Source organism: Montipora foliosa, chromosome 9 (genome assembly GCF_036669935.1).
Source record: "Montipora foliosa isolate CH-2021 chromosome 9, ASM3666993v2, whole genome shotgun sequence".
Lineage (NCBI taxonomy): Eukaryota > Metazoa > Cnidaria > Anthozoa > Scleractinia > Acroporidae > Montipora > Montipora foliosa.
In genome coordinates, this window is record NC_090877.1 from 8,373,240 (window position 1) to 8,390,739 (window position 17,500).

Below are 17,500 nucleotides of genomic sequence, written 5' to 3' on the forward strand. Positions count from 1 at the left end.
AAACTTAAGCTTAATTTCTATCCCCTCCATCCTTGGCTACAAATAACAAAGAATAGCTTCAGTGCACTTCAATGACCATTGGCAACAAAATTACAGCATTATTTTTTTATTAGTGTTTTGAATTTTGACTAAAATAGGGTGACACTGCCCCTTTAAAGCTTACTTGTTTTTTATTAATTTTGTTGAACCTCGCTCAATTTCTTCACAGAGGAAGAAAATGGAATGAGTCTTTAGTGAAACCCAACTTGAATTATCATGATTTCTTTAATGAAGAGACTGGGCAGGAACCTGGTAAGTATAAGGGCCTTAATTTTTCATACTACTTGATTTTCTTTGTCTAATATTCATTATTACTAAGGTGAAACAAAGGAAGATCAAAATTGAACTGGTTTAAAAATTAGGTTGTCAAAAATTTGAACCACAACAGGTACATGTTTCCTGAAAGCTATTTACTAGAGACTTGCCATGTATAATTTAGCCTTAATCTCATTATATTGTAGGTTTGACTGTGTGGCAGATTGAAAACTTTTTACCAGTTGCTGTAGATGAATGTAAGATGATGCTGATTATAAAGCAAGTCTTATTCTAAAATCCATTTTAATTATATATATATATTTTTTTTCATTTCAGTTTTAGATTTTCTGTATTTTGGAAATACATATGGGAGGGTGTCAATAATGTGACACATTGTGGGAAGAACTTTACCAACGTACATAGTCAACTTAATTAGGCTATGGAGCCTGTGTCATTCCTTTAGTACTTTTATGTTCTCTTACAGGAATCTTTAACATTTCACAGTGTTATGGAACTTGTGATATGACATGGGGTGCATTGTCCTAAAAGCGATCATTTTCAGGTGTAATTACAAAAGCAGCACATTTTTCTCTGCATTTTGTTTAACACCCCGAATGTTAATGTGGCTGATACCTTCTATCAACTGGGTCTGGATTAATTCTGATCATTGCTCACTTTTGACTTGAAATCCTGCACTTTTTTGTTTAGATTTGGCTGGTTGCCACAGTGAAAAACAGTGGTAGTAAGATCAACATTAATATGAATATAACAACTCAGTAATAATCACAGTAATCTAGTTTTCAATTGATATAAAATATTCTGTTATATTGTGTATTTATAGTGTTTTATGGCAAGTTCTATGAAGCTGATTGCTACATTGTTCTCAAGGTACATGTTTGTTGCTGTGTTTTTGTGATTAATGATAATGTTGTAAATTTTATGTCAGGTCTTAATTTTTTGGGGTTTTTTTGTCCTTCAATTAGACCAGCTTTGATGACACAGACCAGCTTGACTGGCAAATTTTTTACTGGATTGGAAAAGAGGCTTCTGTAAGTCAGATGACAACTTTGCTTGCAAAAATATAGTAAACTTTTCTGATCTGTTTTCATTCTATGGAATCTTTATGGAAGTACATGAGAGCATTGTATTTAGTCCACTTCAGATTGGGCTTTTAGATTCATGCGACTTTTCATTGTCAATTGACGCCTTCATTTTTACTAATAATCATTATATCAATAATCCTTTTCCTTTTTCAGCTTGACAAGAAGGCCTGTTCTGCCATTCATGCAGTAAATCTTAGGAATTTCCTTGGTGCTGAGACACGGACAGTTGTGAGTATTTTTTTGTGCTTTTGCCCCTTAAGAGCACCTCTCAGACACCTTAATTCACTTTTCTTATCAATAAACTAGAACCTCGATTTAACGAACCTCCATAACAAAGTCCTCGGTATAACAAACTATATTCTTCAGCCTGGCCAAAGTTACAGTTCTGTAAAACGTATGGAACAGAACCTCGATATAACGAAATCCACGTTATAACGAACACAATCCAGAAGCCCAAAATGCAAAACAGACCAACAAGGATGAAAATCCTTTAATCCTGCAACTACTGACACTGTCGATACATCTACTCTGTTCTATCTTCTCATTAATTCTTATTAATTCTATCCGTTATATCGAGGTTTCACTGTATTAATAATTGTTCCTCAATATCAATGACCATTTTTGGACGGAGGTCACATGTGGTGAACAAACTTTCTCCATTGGTTTCTGTCTTCCATTGCTTTTTGAAATAGTCATCTTGAATTTAACAAATATCAGACGAGTCCTTTGCCTGTTAAGGTTTTAAGGATACAGGAGTAGACACTGAACCTACATGTAGATCAACCTATATATTACGCAGAGACTAGAAGTCAAACATGCACAACATTTGTGGGAGATAAGTGCTCTAATCACTGGAAAACTCTGGTTCCTTTCCTTAGAGTCTAGTAATTATGAATTTGAACAAGAGATTATATGGTCCCTTAAAAAAAAAAAACAAAGTAAACCAGTGATTGTTTGTGTTAAATTCTCTTGTGGTCAAGCATTGAGTTCATGGATTATTTTTTATTTGTCTTCTGCACTAGCGTGAGGAACAAGGAGATGAATCTGAGGAGTTTTTAGAGGTCTTTGAGAATGGAATTAGTTATGTGGACGGTAAGTGATACATATAGTATATTGTAATTGGAAGTAACAAAGAGTTGAAAGTGACCAAAGTACAAAATGTCTTTGGTCTGAAGAGACGCATGCACTGTACATGTATGCAGTGGTCTCTACATAAATATAGGTTAATTGCTGCACATTGTCAACTTAGTTATGCGCAGCAGTTTGAAAAGTAAGAGCATCTTTCATCTCCACATCTGTGAACAATCAGTCACACAACAATCAGCACAAATCCCATCGCAAGGGCAGACTTCTACATGGTATTAATAGTATTATGTGAAATAGATTTTGAACAATTAAGTAATGTAGATGCATCATTGCTTATTGCATTAGACAATGGAGGAGTAATGAAAATTGAGTGTTAAATTTATTTGATGTTTTAGGTGGTACAGCAAGTGGATTTTACACAGTTGAAGACCCAGTAAGTTTGTGTTGTTTGAGGTTTTACTTAATTCGGTCACATGGGCGTCAATTGTTGCTTTTGAAAAAAAAATCTGATGATAGTCTTTTTTCAATCTCAGATCTATCCCACTAGATTATTTAGGATTCTCAAGACATCCAAAGTTCAGCTGGAGCCTGTAAGTTATACTCTGTGCACTGTACGCCAATCGCTTGTTGTTCCTTTTTTTTTAACATCAGAAACAACTTTTTCTGGAAACATTTAAGACTATAGTGCCCTTGCCCTTTCATTTTCAAGTCCATTTCATTTTATTATAACTCTTTCAATGATAGAGATGTTATGCCCAGATGGAAATTACAATAACACCAAAATTCTGCAGCCAGTTTTTATTCCATATATAGTTTCCTTGAAACAGAAAAGTTTGCCATATAGACCGTCCAAATTATTTCCATTTCCACATGAATGAGTTTGCAAGCAAAGCACTTTGATTTCATTCTTATTTATTTTTACAAGGTGGAAGTCAGTACTTCAGCTTTGGATCCAACATTCTGCTTTGTGTTGGATGCTGGTCTTAAGATCTTTATCTGGTCTGGCGAGAGGGTATGTTGTAGTTAGTAAATGCCTTGGGTATGTGTACTGTGCATGGACATAAGTTGGTGCCCGCCTTTTGTATTTGGTTTTTGCTTGGAGGGAATCCTTTCTTAGCAGTCATTATTCTTAATTGATCCCTTCTTTTTCCTCAGGCAAAAGGGACAACAAAATCCAAAGGAAGGTACATAAGAAATAAATGGTTGTAAGCATGACCATTGAAGTGGAGAATTATTTATCATATTATGTTGTTATTTTGTCGAATCATAGCCAAGTTTAAAGCAATAAACCCATGCCTAACTAAAAACCTAAAAAGTATATTTTGGTCTCTTTTTATTGCATGCCCTTCATTTCTTTAATATGTGACTTGCAATAGTTCTTCTCATAAGCCATGCAATGTTTACACTAAGGTAGATGATCATGATGCCAGCTGTTAAATTCATTGAATTTGTTCATTTGTTAATGATAAATATAATCTGAAGAAGAACTGCAGTAGCCAGTCATCTCTAGCTCCCTGTATTTACAGTTTAAGAAGATTACACTTTTAAGTTTGAAGACACGTTTCAACGGAACAGACTGTCATCGTCAGTTACATTGTGAGAGTCAAGTTGAATATCAAGTTAATGTACAAGTTTTTAAACAACAGGTGGTACATGGAATAAAACCCTTTTAGAGCAGGCAACACACATAAAATCTTGGATAGCAGTACTTTGAATTTTATTGGTTATTATCAATCATGAGTTGTTATTTCCATCCCTGTTGCTATTCAAACTTTAGCTCCTGTGTTCCTGTGTGACAAAATTATCAAAGTTTGAAAAGTATTAGCTTACCCAAACAATGAAAAAAATGGAGAATTTGACTGACTAGTTTTCAGATAATTATCTTTCCGTTTGATTTCTGGTTTTGAGTGAATTTCTTTCACCAAGAAATACTTTGAATTCATTTTCAGGTTATTTGCCGAGAAGCTGAGTAAAAATGACCGGAAAAACAAAGCAGAAATCATCATGTGCCAAACAGTAAGAGCTAAAATGCCTTGTTACATGACAACAAAGTTAATTAAGGTTTATGTTAAAGAATAACTTCTGACACTGTCGTAAAATCCAAATTATGGTAATTTGGAAAAATACCTATCATGAAGATTGTGATGAGGAGCATGAGGATGAGGATGATTTTCTTGAGTTCATAAGGTTTCCAACGGCCAATGAAGCAAGTTATGCAATTAATGGTGAAAAGATATGCAACTGCAGAGTTGGAATTGAACCGGGAAACGCTGAGGCAATGGGAGTCGTTCCATTTTTTATCTGCACCCCCCTAAGGATGACCGAAATTCATACCCTTGATTTTTTGGTGAAATCCTTGCTGGCAGGGGTTATCAGTCCATTAGTGATCTTACCCAATCCATCAATGAATGAAGTGGGGCCTGACCACAACACCAGGAACTACATACCCTACTCTTTGTGACAATTGTGTGGGTTCTTTTACGTCCCACAGGATTACAAACATTGAAGAGTTGTGAGACGGGGCCTACGGTTTATAGTCCTTATCCAAGAAGACTTGGAAGTCTAACCATTTTCGGATGTAATTACAAAGGGAGCACTTTCTCCTCAGTTATTTAAAGACCCTGAGTGTTGGTGCAGATGGAGTTGAACCCACGACCTTCTGCGCAGTAGTCCAATGCTCAACCAGTTGAACCAACCGGTCTTGAATAAGTCTAGCTAGCAGCCACATAACAGGACTGATACTCAAGACCTTTTGCTTTTACGTTTGTCACCCAGACACCCCTGGCCTTGTATTCATCAAATTAATACTTACCTCATTTCTTTGTCATGATTTGGTTTGCAGGGAGAGGAGCCTGGGGAATTTTGGAGATTACTTGGTGGACGCCCACAAGATCCCATTATGGTTTGCACTGTATTATTATTATTATTATTATTATTATTATTATTATTATTATTATTATTATTATTATTATTATTATTTAGAAGATGTGATGTGGTGAACTCTGACCCTTCCTAAACAAATCTTTTGTAACTGGAATCGCATTATTTCTCTATTTTGCCATGTCTTGCCTTACTAAATTATTTAACAAAAAGAAAGACATTATGTACAGTTGTAAGTCGCTCAGGATGAACCAATTTTTTTTCTAAAAAAACTCTCACTTTACATGAATAACAATGTCACAAACATACAGACAGAAAACCAGTAAATTAAAACACTACATTTAATAGAGGACATGCGTAGTGTGTGAAAGAAAGGATTTCCACTTGTTGTCCTGTTACCAGTCTCAGAAATGTATTCTCTTTAGGATTGATCTTTCTTTTATCAAAGACAAAATTAATAGTCTATAAAATTTCCATTGGGAAATGCACGTATTTGTTTTTTTTTTTTTTTTTTCATATTTAGGAAAAACCAGACTATCAAGAACTGCCTCCTACTCCTATTCTGTATCAAGTTGCTTTAGGGCTTGGTTACCTGGAGCTACCTCAAGGTACATTGTTTAAGATTGTTCTATATTTATAAATCTAAACACCGGTGAAATACCACATGAGCTTTCGCATGAAAGTCATGGGTTATAAGAACTCTCTATTGGCTCAAAATTCAATCAAGAACAATCATGAAATTGACCTAACTGACATGAGGATTGTTGACCGTTGTTCCTAGTGGTCACAAAGATTATTTTTAGAAGCGTGGCATTCTATTCGCAAACCCACTGGCATTAGCGATCCCTTGCATGTTCCTGACATAGATAAGTTCCTAGCTAATCCCAAGTGACATTCTCACATCACTTAAAAGCATCTCCTCTACACCTGGATGCCATTTATTGCTAATGAAGGTTCCAATATTCCAAACGAAATGTCCATCATTTACTGTGCATGCACTGTTATATTTTTTCCTTTCAGTGGATATTCCTGATGGGAAATTGACATTGAAAATGCTTGATGCTAAGAATGTTTACATCCTGGACTGCCAATCAGAAATATTTGTGTGGTAAATACTCCCTTTAATACTAGCATGTGTAGTTGCAAATTCACATGACAAAAGAAGCACTTTCAAATGACTACACCATACAGTAAAGAACAAGGGATTTTGTTCTAACAGCTTCTGTGGCAGCAGTAAGAATAATGATATTAATGGCTGGTGAGAGAATTTTTTTAAATTCTAAGCCATAAATTATGCTTAAATTCTGTAATAAACAACTCAAGTCTTCATTAAATCAACTAGACACAATTAAGGGCAAAAAGATGCCAAAATAATTTTTCTGTTTTCTTTTATCCCTGTGTTTGACAATTAACTTCAGGTATGTAGTTCACTGTCACAGTATGTGAGGTTTCGCCAGAATCTGACAAAATAACTTAAGTACAGTTGTCTCTGAACAGAGTGTATCGTGCTTCCTATTATCAAATACAGTGTCATCAAAAAATGATGTACTTTGTCTTTGTTGGGTAGGGGACATTGAAAAACACAGACTGCAGACTGTGCAGACCGTCTGTAAAATGAAAATTCAGTTAGCCTGAACTAGGCCTAAATAACATTCGGTAAGCCTAATTAGGCCTAAATAATATTTAGGTTAGCCTGTTTACGGTTAGCTCTCAATAATAGTGTGGGTAACACATATTTTATCCCTGGTCTGCACGGTCTGCACAGTCTGCAGTCTGTGTTTTGTCATGACCGGTTGGGTAGGGACTTTGAAGAGGTAAAGTTTGTTATTTTTATCTAACAGGATTGGTCGCAAATCAGCCCGTTTGGTCCGTGCTGCAGCAATGAAACTTTCACAGGAGTTGTATTCCATGATTGACCGGCCTTCATTCACAATACAATTACGGAACCTTCAGGGGTAGGAAAAATTTATAGATTTGAAGTGTTCATGATGATTTGTGTTTTTTTCCAGATTTTATAATAATTTATTTGTATTACATCATCAGTGGTTCCTCTGAGAAAGTGGTCAGGATCTTGATATAAGGTCCTTTTGGTAGTTTTTGGGCAAAGTCATTGTAAAGTGTGACGCTAAGCGAAACTTTCTATGTACATGTATGCAAAACAGTTTTTTAGTGCTTGAACGTACATAAGAATGCGTAATGATGGTTAGTGTCATCATACGCAGCCCAAGCTTGCGTCACTTCAGACAGCCGTTGAGAATTTAAATGCGTTATAAGACTTTGTATGGGAAATAAAATACAGTTGATTATGAAGCCTAAAAAATGCTCAATTTAACGTTCATTCAATAAAATGAATAAAAATGACTCACCTCTGGTGTATTCTTTTACAGTTTCGGGAAGTCCATGTTTTCAATGTTTTAAGACTAAGTCAAGGCTGCACACTAAGATTTCGACCGTTGTCAGCTCAGAAGCAGTTTGCGACTTGAAAATCCATCCCAGCCAAGATTTTTTGCATGCAAAGCTAAAGCCACATCATTTGCGAACCTCCGTGGATGTATCGTTGTCAAAAATCCCCACGCACTTGGCTGGAAATGAGCATTTTCTGCTTCTATTCCATGATAGCTGATGAATTTAACAGCTGCTGATAACCGCACAGAACACGGAGCTTGGGTCCGAGGTCAAATTATGTTCCACCCAATGAGGTATAGTCATTTCATGTACAACACTTATCCCATCCCCACAGCGGCTTCTCGAACATAATTTGACCTCGGACCCAAGCTCCATGTCCTGTGCGGTTATCAGCAGCTGTTAAATTCATCAGCTATTGTGGAATTGAAGCAGAAAATGCTCATTTCCAGCCAAGTGCATGGGGATTTTTGACGATGAAACATTCACTTAGGTTGGAAATTGATGTGGCTTTAGCTTTGCATGAAAAAATCTTGGCTGGGATGGCTTTTCGAGTTGCAAACCGCCTCTGAGCTGACAAGGGTCGAAATCTTAGTGTGCAGCCTTGACTTCGTCTTAGAACATTGAAAACACGGACTTCCTGAAACTGTAAAATAAACTCCAAAAGGCACAAGAATACACCAGAGGTGAGTCATTTTTATTCATTTTATTGAGTGAACGTTAAGTTGAGCATTTTTTAGGCTTCATAATCGACGGTATTTTATTTCCCATACAAAGTCTTATAACACGTTTAAATTTTCAACGGCTGTCTGTAGTGATGCGAACTTGGGCTGCCTATAGTGTCATATTATTTTTATATTTTGTAAATCATCTTGCTATGATCTATTTTGTTACTTGATCTTTATAAACTAGTCAAACTTGTCTTTATAAACTGCCAAAAGCAACCCTGGAAGCCAAATTTAAGGAAACATACCCTGTGTCTAAAGATCGGCTAATAATTCATGCTAGCCCACACATAGAGCACAAACTGTTGTTAACAATAATTTATCTATTATTTGGATGTCTAGTGCTTATTTCCATATGTGGAGATTTGGGCTAACATTATTATTATAATATGCCCTAAAGATCGACCAACCTGATTTTGTAATCACCTGAAATGCCTGTCCTTACAGGGCCGAGTCTCAGATGTTCAAAGCACGATTTGTTGGGTGGGATGATGTGCTTGCTGTAGACTACACTCTTAGTGCTGACTTTGTTGCAAAGGCTTCAAAACAGCTGGGCAGCACTGTAAGTACCAAAATTTTAATGTTTTGATTAATGCAAACTTACACTGATCACTGCTTCTTGACAATGGCACGCACCAAGCTGTTGCCCTTCTCGGGTAAATTAAGTATTTTTGGTATGTATTAATCTACTGCCTTGCTTAAATTGAAGGTGGGCTTCCTCTGTTTCCAGTTGCTCATAAGTAACAGTGTGCCTGTATAGATAGTAAATCACTGTAAAGCAGCTTTTAGCCAGCCAGACACCCATCACATTGATTAAGCCTATGGAAAGAAAAATAGAGGGTGTTAAGGGCAGAGGAAAGCTAAAAGCAACTGCTCAACACTTAATAACACTTGCGCAACAAAGTTTTTAACTTGTGACAAAGTGGCAACAAACAGTGAGAGTTTGCATTTGAACATTTGACCATGGTGTTATTTGGTCATTGGTCAGTGACTGTAAGTTAGACTGTTGAGCACATGCATTATAAAAAATCTGGACCGCTAAGCTCTCTTAATGTTAAAATTTCGTTTTTTGTATGAGTCATCAGGTTTATTTGCACAGTAAAATAGACACTACTGATTGACCCGTCAAAGATGATCTCCTGACGCTCTGAGTGGTTTTTATGTAAGTTGCATTTTCTTCTTGATGCAGAATATAACAACAAAGGAAGCTCAGGCCAAACTCCAGAAAGTTGCAAAGGTAAAATTGGCCATGCCATATCATGATACAGTGCTTATGTCAATATCATAAACCCGCTGCTTACAGAATGAACTGACAAATTCCTTTCCCAGGTGGATTTGTCGGCTCTGTTCACAACAAGACAGCAACCCATCCCTAACATCGAACAGGTACTTGGAACAGGTTGAATACCACAAAAAATTTTCCCTAATGTTTGCAACATTTATTTGCTATTGCTTTCAATTTGTTGCTTCTTATCAATACAATGATGTTGCTTGTTTTCACTTGTTTAAATGATGAAAAACGAAAGACAATGATTGGAATAAAATAAATGCATCAAAGATTTGAAAAAACTAACATATTTCTCATGTGCAGGAAAATTGAATTTAAAACTTTGTTCTTCACACAGAATGTTGACTTGTTTTTGATGCAGGAACAATTTGTGGAGGAGTGGAATGAAGATCTTGATGGAATGGAATGCTTTGTTTTGGAAGGAAGGAAATTTGTTAGACTTCCTGAAGAAGAGATAGGTTTGGTTGATTGTTCCCAACATTGCTATTATTCAAATGAAGATACTCATCAATGTAATCTTATCTCGTCTGAAACCACCTGATAGCCAATCATGACGGAGCTGAAGTTAGTCTGATATGTCATGAGGCACAAGAAATATCCCAAGTGGAGGGAGATTGTAAATGCCTTGTATATCCCCGAGGGACCATCAAGAGGCAATCATTTTCAAAAATTCGCTTTTATTAGATGACCCTCAAGTTTTGAGGAACATAAGGATGTGTTCTTCAAGTCGAAACATTAACTACGAATTCACAACCATATGGTCAGCATTAGAGCAAGGGTTCTTTTCTTAAAGGTTATTATCTCTGATTATGTTTACTTAAAGATTAAAGCTAGATGGACACTTTTAAATGACATAAAAATGTCTTTAAATGTCATTAAATGCTTGAGTTTCTGGCCACAAGTGATGTTGAAGTTTAGGCAAAATGTACATGTAAGGGGACATTTTGTAATGAATATCTAATTTCTTGAAGGTGCATTTCTGAACATACTATATCTGTATATGTTACCAGAAACCCATAAGGGTTGAAACGTGTGACGGCCCCTTTTGTGCTGGAAACAACAAGAGCAAGGGGTTTCCAAATATGGTACTTAGCACTGAAACATTCAACCAATCAGTTCGCACTGAATATTCGGAAGCTGTGAACGCGCGTTACACATTTCAACCCTTATGGGTTTCTGATGTTACTTAACCCTTTCACTCCTGTGTGGTTTCCCATTGACGAGTAAAATCGTCTGGCATTAGACAGAGTAAAATCTATAAGTGTCACTCTTTGGAGTGAAAGGGTTAATAATGGGGACATAGTTTTTGAGTGAATCTAGCTGTTGTTAACCCTTTCACCCCCGTGGGGTTCCCCATTGACGAGTAAAATCGTCTGGCAATAGACAGAGTAAAATCTATAAGTGTCACTCTTTGGAGTGAAAGGGTTAATAATGGGGACATAGTTTTTGAGTGAATCTAGCTGTTGTTAACCCTTTCACCCCCGTGGGGTTCCCCATTGACGAGTAAAATCATCTGGCGTTAGACAGAGTAAAATCTATAAGTGTCACTCTTGAGAGTGAAAGGGTTAAGAGTTAAGGGAGCCAATTCATTCGCAATTTGTTCAGGTCATTTCTATACTGGAGACTGTTATGTGTTCCTTTGCCGTTACTGGGTACCTGTTGAGCAGCCAGAGGGAGAGGATGAAGAAGAGGAACTAATAGAACAAGAGGAAGACTTCCAGTGTGTTGTTTACTTCTGGCAGGTTTGTGCATTTCAAATGTGTGATCCCAATGGTGGTTTCATTTACTATATCTTTCAGGTAGTACATAAGCTGTTATTGTTCAATTTAGGTGGCCATAGTCACAGCATCGCCCACTTAATTTAAACTTTTGTTAAATTTAAACTTTAATTAAAGGATCAAGAAGTATACAAAATAGATCTTAGTAACCCCATTTTCTAGGACTGTACTTTAAGTTAAACCTCCCTGTTTTTTCTTTTATTTGATGGCCGTAGTGGGAAGCACTCAGGCCCTAAAATGAACAAGAAAAAGACAGCGGTTTATGAGTCAGATTATGACCCTCAAAGTCAGTTAATAAGAGATATTTATCTGCCAGCTGTTTAGCAGTGGGATGGCATGTAGTTCCCGGTGTTGTGGTCTGTCTTCTGTGGTGTATCATGGTTGGGAGGGTAAATGCTCGGAGTTATTAGCTACACCAAGCTACTCTAAAAAATTCGAGGGTAAATAAAGATGTATGATATATGATATGATATGGCATATTTCTTTTGGACTATTTGTGGTATTACAACAATTAGTATTAGTAGAAGACATGGTAACTGCTAGGAAGTAATAGTGCTTGGGAAAACACAAGATAGAAGTAATCCTCACACTAACTGGAAAATTGAAGCAATTTTATTGTTTCTCTTTGACACTGGAAAAATTCAGGTGACTCCAATGGGATTCAAACCCAGGAGTTCTACATTGCACTGACATAGCAGGGGTCATGGGTTTTAATCCCATAGGAGCCACCTGAATTTTTTGGATGTCTCTAAGAGACAATTGCTTAGATAATCCAGTGAAGTGCGACGATCACTTTGAAGTACCTTTTGTCTTTAAAGTGCTACTGTGATCAAATTTTTATCCCTTGAGTTTTTTGGTTTATCACATAGAGTACCATGAAACATTAAAAACGCTGTTTACCGTTTGGAAATATCTGCATTGGTTCCGGAGATATTTAAGTTTGAAAAATGTGTTAAATATGCAAATGAGAAGGCTGATGACGTCATTCACCCAACCCAATAGAACATCAAGAATATAAATAGAGCTATCTCGGTCAATTTGCAACAGAGACCACTGAAACTTGGTGAGCTAATAGTTCTGAGGGCAACACACCTACGACTGTAAAGGAATTTGTTCCCATGGCAACTCACTCTTTTCCAGTCCCCTCCAACTGATTTCAACATTTTGGTGATCTCAGGGTAGAAATACATTTACCAAGGCCACAAACTCGACCTAACATCCTTATATGCTGGCAGGATCATGCAGATGAGGCACCATTTGCAAATATCAAAACAAAACGCCAAAGGTGGTCTGCAAAGCTTTTAATATCAGGGAGGTCTGGAACCCAGTATGTTGCCATGGTAACAAAAATGGTATGCTCATATTGTGGAACACATCTCCTAGAATCTTAGTGCAAAGAACCAAGTATTTCTGATACAAATTGGCTGAGATATCTTTCTCCCATCATACTTGATCCAAATTTGGTTGGGTTTATGATGTCATCACTTGGCTAATTTGCATATTTAAAAAACTTGAATATCTCCAGAACAAAAAGAGATATTTGAAAATGGTAAACAGCATTCTTCTTCTCGTACAGACTACGTGTTTATGTGCCAAAATGGCTTAGATAGGGAAGATGCAAATTTCGTCACAGTAGCACTTTAACCCACACTTCAAATAAACATTTATTTCATTGAGTAGTTTGTATTGTTAAAAAGTCTCAAATGAATGTAGCCTGCAAGAGCATCCCCTTTTCTTGGCTCTTGAAACTAGATCCGAAAAACCGGATGCTCTTGCAGGCTAGTCTCATTGGAAAGTAACTTAAAACCTATCAGTGAAAAATTCTGTTAATTACATTGTATTGTAAAACAAACTTAAGGCAGAATTAATGGTAGAAAATTATGAATCACGATAATTCAAGGCTGTGATACCAGCAATTCATGTCGTAGTTAATACTAAAACATGGAACCAGCCAAAACGACCCAAAACCATCCACAATATACCTTAATACGACCGGTTTGTGTGATATTGGGTACATGACCGTCTGTGTGATGTTACCTGACTGTCACGTTAGTTTTGGGTGATTTTGGTTGGTCTTGGGTGGTTCCATGTTATAGTAACTACGCAATTCATGTACCTAGTTGACACAATCATGCAATTTTGAACTCTTGCTTTCGCATTGATCAGTAGTATTTATCACTTTGATTTTGTAGGGAAGAGATGCAAACCAGATGGGGTGGCTGACATTTACATTCAGGCATGCTGCCACATTTTCTTTTTGTACTAAATTGAAGACAAATTTCTTGTACTTAACATCACAGACAAGAAAGTCCAGCAATGGACATTTTGAGCTGCATGCTCTTTTTAATAAACATGCTGTAATCATTGTAGAAGTAAAGTCATTACAAAGAATATATATAGACTTGATCAATTCTCTATCCAACTACATGATACATGAATCTCCCAAAAAAAGTTACTTGATTCATGAATGTGGGGAAAATGAACCCATGATTCAGGATTCAGACCTCCCCCCCCCCCCCCCCCACCCCTTTCCCTTCCTTCCAGACCCCCTGTATTTATTATTGATGTTTACTTTAGGAGTGCAGTTAAGAGAGTAAGAAGTGTGACACATATTTGACATTTATTGCCAGTGGACAAAAGTGATGCTGAATTTGACTGGAAGAGAAAACAAAAATTTTGTAACATTTCATTAAAATCTGCACATTGGATTTCACTACTGTTTTAGCATCCTTTGCCTAGTAAGGGTACTGGAAGATTGTCTGCTTGGTTCATGGTAGACAAGCTGGTATTTTGAAGGCCAAACAGTATTTTGTTATTTTTCTCTTCTACAGTCTTCAAAAGAAGTTTGAAATGCTGTTTGGAGAAAAACTTGAGGTTTTGAAGACCAATCAGGTAGACTATGCAGTGTACATTTACAATCAGTGGCAAATGTAGTTGGGACGCTAGTGTCAGAATGGGCCTGAAAACCTCTCAGACGTCAGAAACTAAGCATAACTGTTAAAATTCCACTGAAAGCTTCAAAATAAAAGTCCCCCCCTCCCACCAATCAATGTTGAAATAGACAAGGAAATGTATGTTCACTATTGGCAACATTGTTCTGGGGGGGAGGGGGCAATTTTTCAAACTCAGTAAAAAAACCAACTTCAAATGGTGAGTGTCCCAAGAGTGTTTTTTGTGAATATTGTTGAATGTTGCAAAGGACTCAGAACTCAGTTAATATTTTGAGGCTATAAGTGTATAATCTTGGATTAGTAGCATCTTTAATATTATCGTAATATTTTGATTTGGGAATTACAATTGTATTTAAGTATATGTAGACACTGGCCCCTCAGTTTTACTCAGACTTTTGTTTAGGTTCAGCCTAAGTAGATTTCTTGTTTTTGTTTCAGCAACAAGAAGCACCAAGATTTCTAGCTCATTTTAAAGGAAAGTTCATCATTCACAAGGTGATATAAACATCAAAACTCTTTGCGTGTTTGTCTGATCTTAATAAATATACCAGAGGGAGGCAGAATCCATAGGAACACCTTTGAAAAATATGTGAACAATGTACGCAAATAACTCCCTCATGTGACTGTACAAAATTGAATGCACACAGAACATTCAGGAGAGTAAACCTGTGTGCATGGTGAATATATAATAACATTTTGGAGTTAATAGTGTACTGATAATTTATAATTGAATTGATGTTTGATTACAGTTGAGCAATATTTTGTCACAATTCTTTTTCGGAGTCAAGTGTTGTTGACATATTAGTCAGACAACAGTTCTTGTCAATGCTGTATACACTCAGATTGCCAAATTTCATTCAGATATGCTTCTCCTGCATGGAAATCATTAATTTTAAATTTTGGCGTTCTATTATTTCACACTACAATACGTATAAAACTGTAAAAACATTCGGTCAATTTTCTGGCTAACAAACACAGGCTGGATGGTGGTGTTTACTTTTAGGCTCAGATCCTTAAGTTGTTTCTTACAATACAATACAATGCAATGCAATGCAATGCAATACAAACTTTATTGACACGCCCCAAAAAAGGGATTTTCAGTGACAAAGATCTAAAAATTACAAAACGCAATGATAAAATGTTTCATCGAAAAATTTAGGAAGCTAATTTGTTAGCAAACATTCGCTAGAATTACAACTGAGCAGCAAGTAATTTGGCTCTAAGGAGAGTTACAGAGTTTAAGGGACATTATCTGCTGAGATTTCATCTTTAAATGGTAAAATTACTCGAACCTTATCATGTGTCCCTTTAGGTGGTGATACAGTTGTAAAAGCCACCATCAAAAGTTTCATTGAATCACAGGTTTTTGACCAGCAGCAGCTTTTATCACGACCTAAAGAGACATGACACGGTTCGAGTAATTTTACCATTTATGCTTAAAAAAATTTCTTTTAATACGATACATATTTTTTCCTAGTTTGCCTTTATGGTAGTTAATGGAGATTTTTTAACAGGGGAAGAGAAAGGAATCAGATAAAGGAGAGAAAAGCAAAGCTAAATTATACCATATCAGATCAAGTGGAGGAATATTGGCAAAAAGAGTAATTGAGGTATGTGGCTAGGTGGCTTTTGCCAGCTGTTGTACCGGTAGTTCTCCCAGGCAGCTAGTGCTCTGTTTTAAGAGGTATTGTAGCTTTATAGTATTTGCTGCTTAGGAGCAGGTGTAGCTGAGTTGTAGAGTGCACAGCTTTCGGAGTAAGAGGTCCCCAGTTCAGTCCTTGATAACCTCAATGTCTGTGTACATGTAGCTGTAGCTCTAAATACCCATAAAACAGAGCACTGACAGAGGGTGGGGAATAAAAGGACACACCCTCGGCTTCCACTGATACATGTACCAGCCTTAAGCTTACAGGACTACCGACCGACGAAAAATAAAAGTGACTTTACCTTTATGTTTTAGTCTCACTCATGTGGTTGTCTTGGCAACTTAATAAGAACGCTTCAGACTATGATAAACCATCCAACCAGTTTGACCAATTATTGGAATCATGTGAAATGGTTCAGTGTATTAAAACAGAATAATATCGGGTGAAAATGCAGTAAAATCTACATGTACAGTGTTTTCCAAATTAATACACACTTAGTCACAACTTCATGTCAGATACAAAATAAAGTCTAAATTCTCTTAATATCTCTGCCCACGGGCATGGTAGCAATCAAAGAACCAATCAGGTTCAAGGATTCCTTACCGTGCCTAATACTGGAAACAAATAAATAAGTTAGTGTAGGGTCGGTCCATATCTAGTGAAAAACTGTGACTTCGATCTTGAAAAACATTTGGACCTCCCAGCTGTCAAATGAGATATAATAGATATTTAGTGTAACTTTCTAGTGTTTCTGTTTGAAATTTCCATTTGATTGTACAAGTTTGTAATTACTTTGTATTCAATCATGAAACTGTGAAAGCTTAATAGTAATAACAATGCTTTTATTCAAGTTACGTGCCTCCAAACTTCTTAGTATTGCATTTTATTTTTTTTATTTACAATTATTTCGTTTTTTTTTATAGATTGAGCCTAGTGCAAGGCACTTGAATTCTGAATTCTGGTAAGCATTGCAATATTATTTCAAATTCTACTCAGAAGTTATAGCTTTTTTGGCAATTAAAGGGAATTTAATTACTCAACTTAGTGTAGATTTTTAACAAAAAGTCATTGATTGTTTGTTGGTAGCATCAATGTAAACACAACTCATTGTTTTTGAATTTCAGTTATATCTTAAAAGTACCATTTGAAAATTATTCTGAGGATGGGATCATTTATGTTTGGATTGGCAGGTAAGTGATCTTACTTCTGTTTTGGTTATTTTTAGTTTGTTACAAATGTGTGTAGAAGACTGCTAATTAACATGTTTGTGTGTTGGAAAAATAGCAAAGCAACTGAAAGTGAAGCTGACCATGCTAAGGAACTTGGAAACGAAATTTGGGATGTAA

At 36.3% G+C, this 17,500-nt stretch overlaps 1 protein-coding gene across 1 annotated transcript in view; it reads left to right on the top strand.

The window, feature by feature from the left end:
* LOC137970348 (protein flightless-1 homolog) overlaps positions 1-17,500 on the top strand; it is a 47,825-nt gene that overhangs the window by 24,148 nt on the left and 6,177 nt on the right. The window contains exons 24-50 of the mRNA XM_068816869.1: positions 209-291; positions 501-551; positions 1,136-1,182; positions 1,278-1,343; positions 1,551-1,625; positions 2,420-2,489; positions 2,879-2,916; positions 3,017-3,073; positions 3,409-3,495; positions 3,639-3,667; positions 4,433-4,499; positions 5,326-5,385; positions 5,887-5,971; positions 6,384-6,471; positions 7,205-7,318; positions 8,939-9,053; positions 9,681-9,728; positions 9,821-9,877; positions 10,141-10,237; positions 11,385-11,521; positions 13,750-13,793; positions 14,389-14,449; positions 14,947-15,003; positions 16,023-16,118; positions 17,078-17,115; positions 17,279-17,344; positions 17,439-17,496. Coding sequence (XP_068672970.1) covers positions 209-291; positions 501-551; positions 1,136-1,182; positions 1,278-1,343; positions 1,551-1,625; positions 2,420-2,489; positions 2,879-2,916; positions 3,017-3,073; positions 3,409-3,495; positions 3,639-3,667; positions 4,433-4,499; positions 5,326-5,385; positions 5,887-5,971; positions 6,384-6,471; positions 7,205-7,318; positions 8,939-9,053; positions 9,681-9,728; positions 9,821-9,877; positions 10,141-10,237; positions 11,385-11,521; positions 13,750-13,793; positions 14,389-14,449; positions 14,947-15,003; positions 16,023-16,118; positions 17,078-17,115; positions 17,279-17,344; positions 17,439-17,496 — 1,891 coding nt within the window. The remainder of the gene's footprint in view (positions 1-208; positions 292-500; positions 552-1,135; positions 1,183-1,277; positions 1,344-1,550; positions 1,626-2,419; positions 2,490-2,878; positions 2,917-3,016; positions 3,074-3,408; positions 3,496-3,638; positions 3,668-4,432; positions 4,500-5,325; positions 5,386-5,886; positions 5,972-6,383; positions 6,472-7,204; positions 7,319-8,938; positions 9,054-9,680; positions 9,729-9,820; positions 9,878-10,140; positions 10,238-11,384; positions 11,522-13,749; positions 13,794-14,388; positions 14,450-14,946; positions 15,004-16,022; positions 16,119-17,077; positions 17,116-17,278; positions 17,345-17,438; positions 17,497-17,500) is intronic.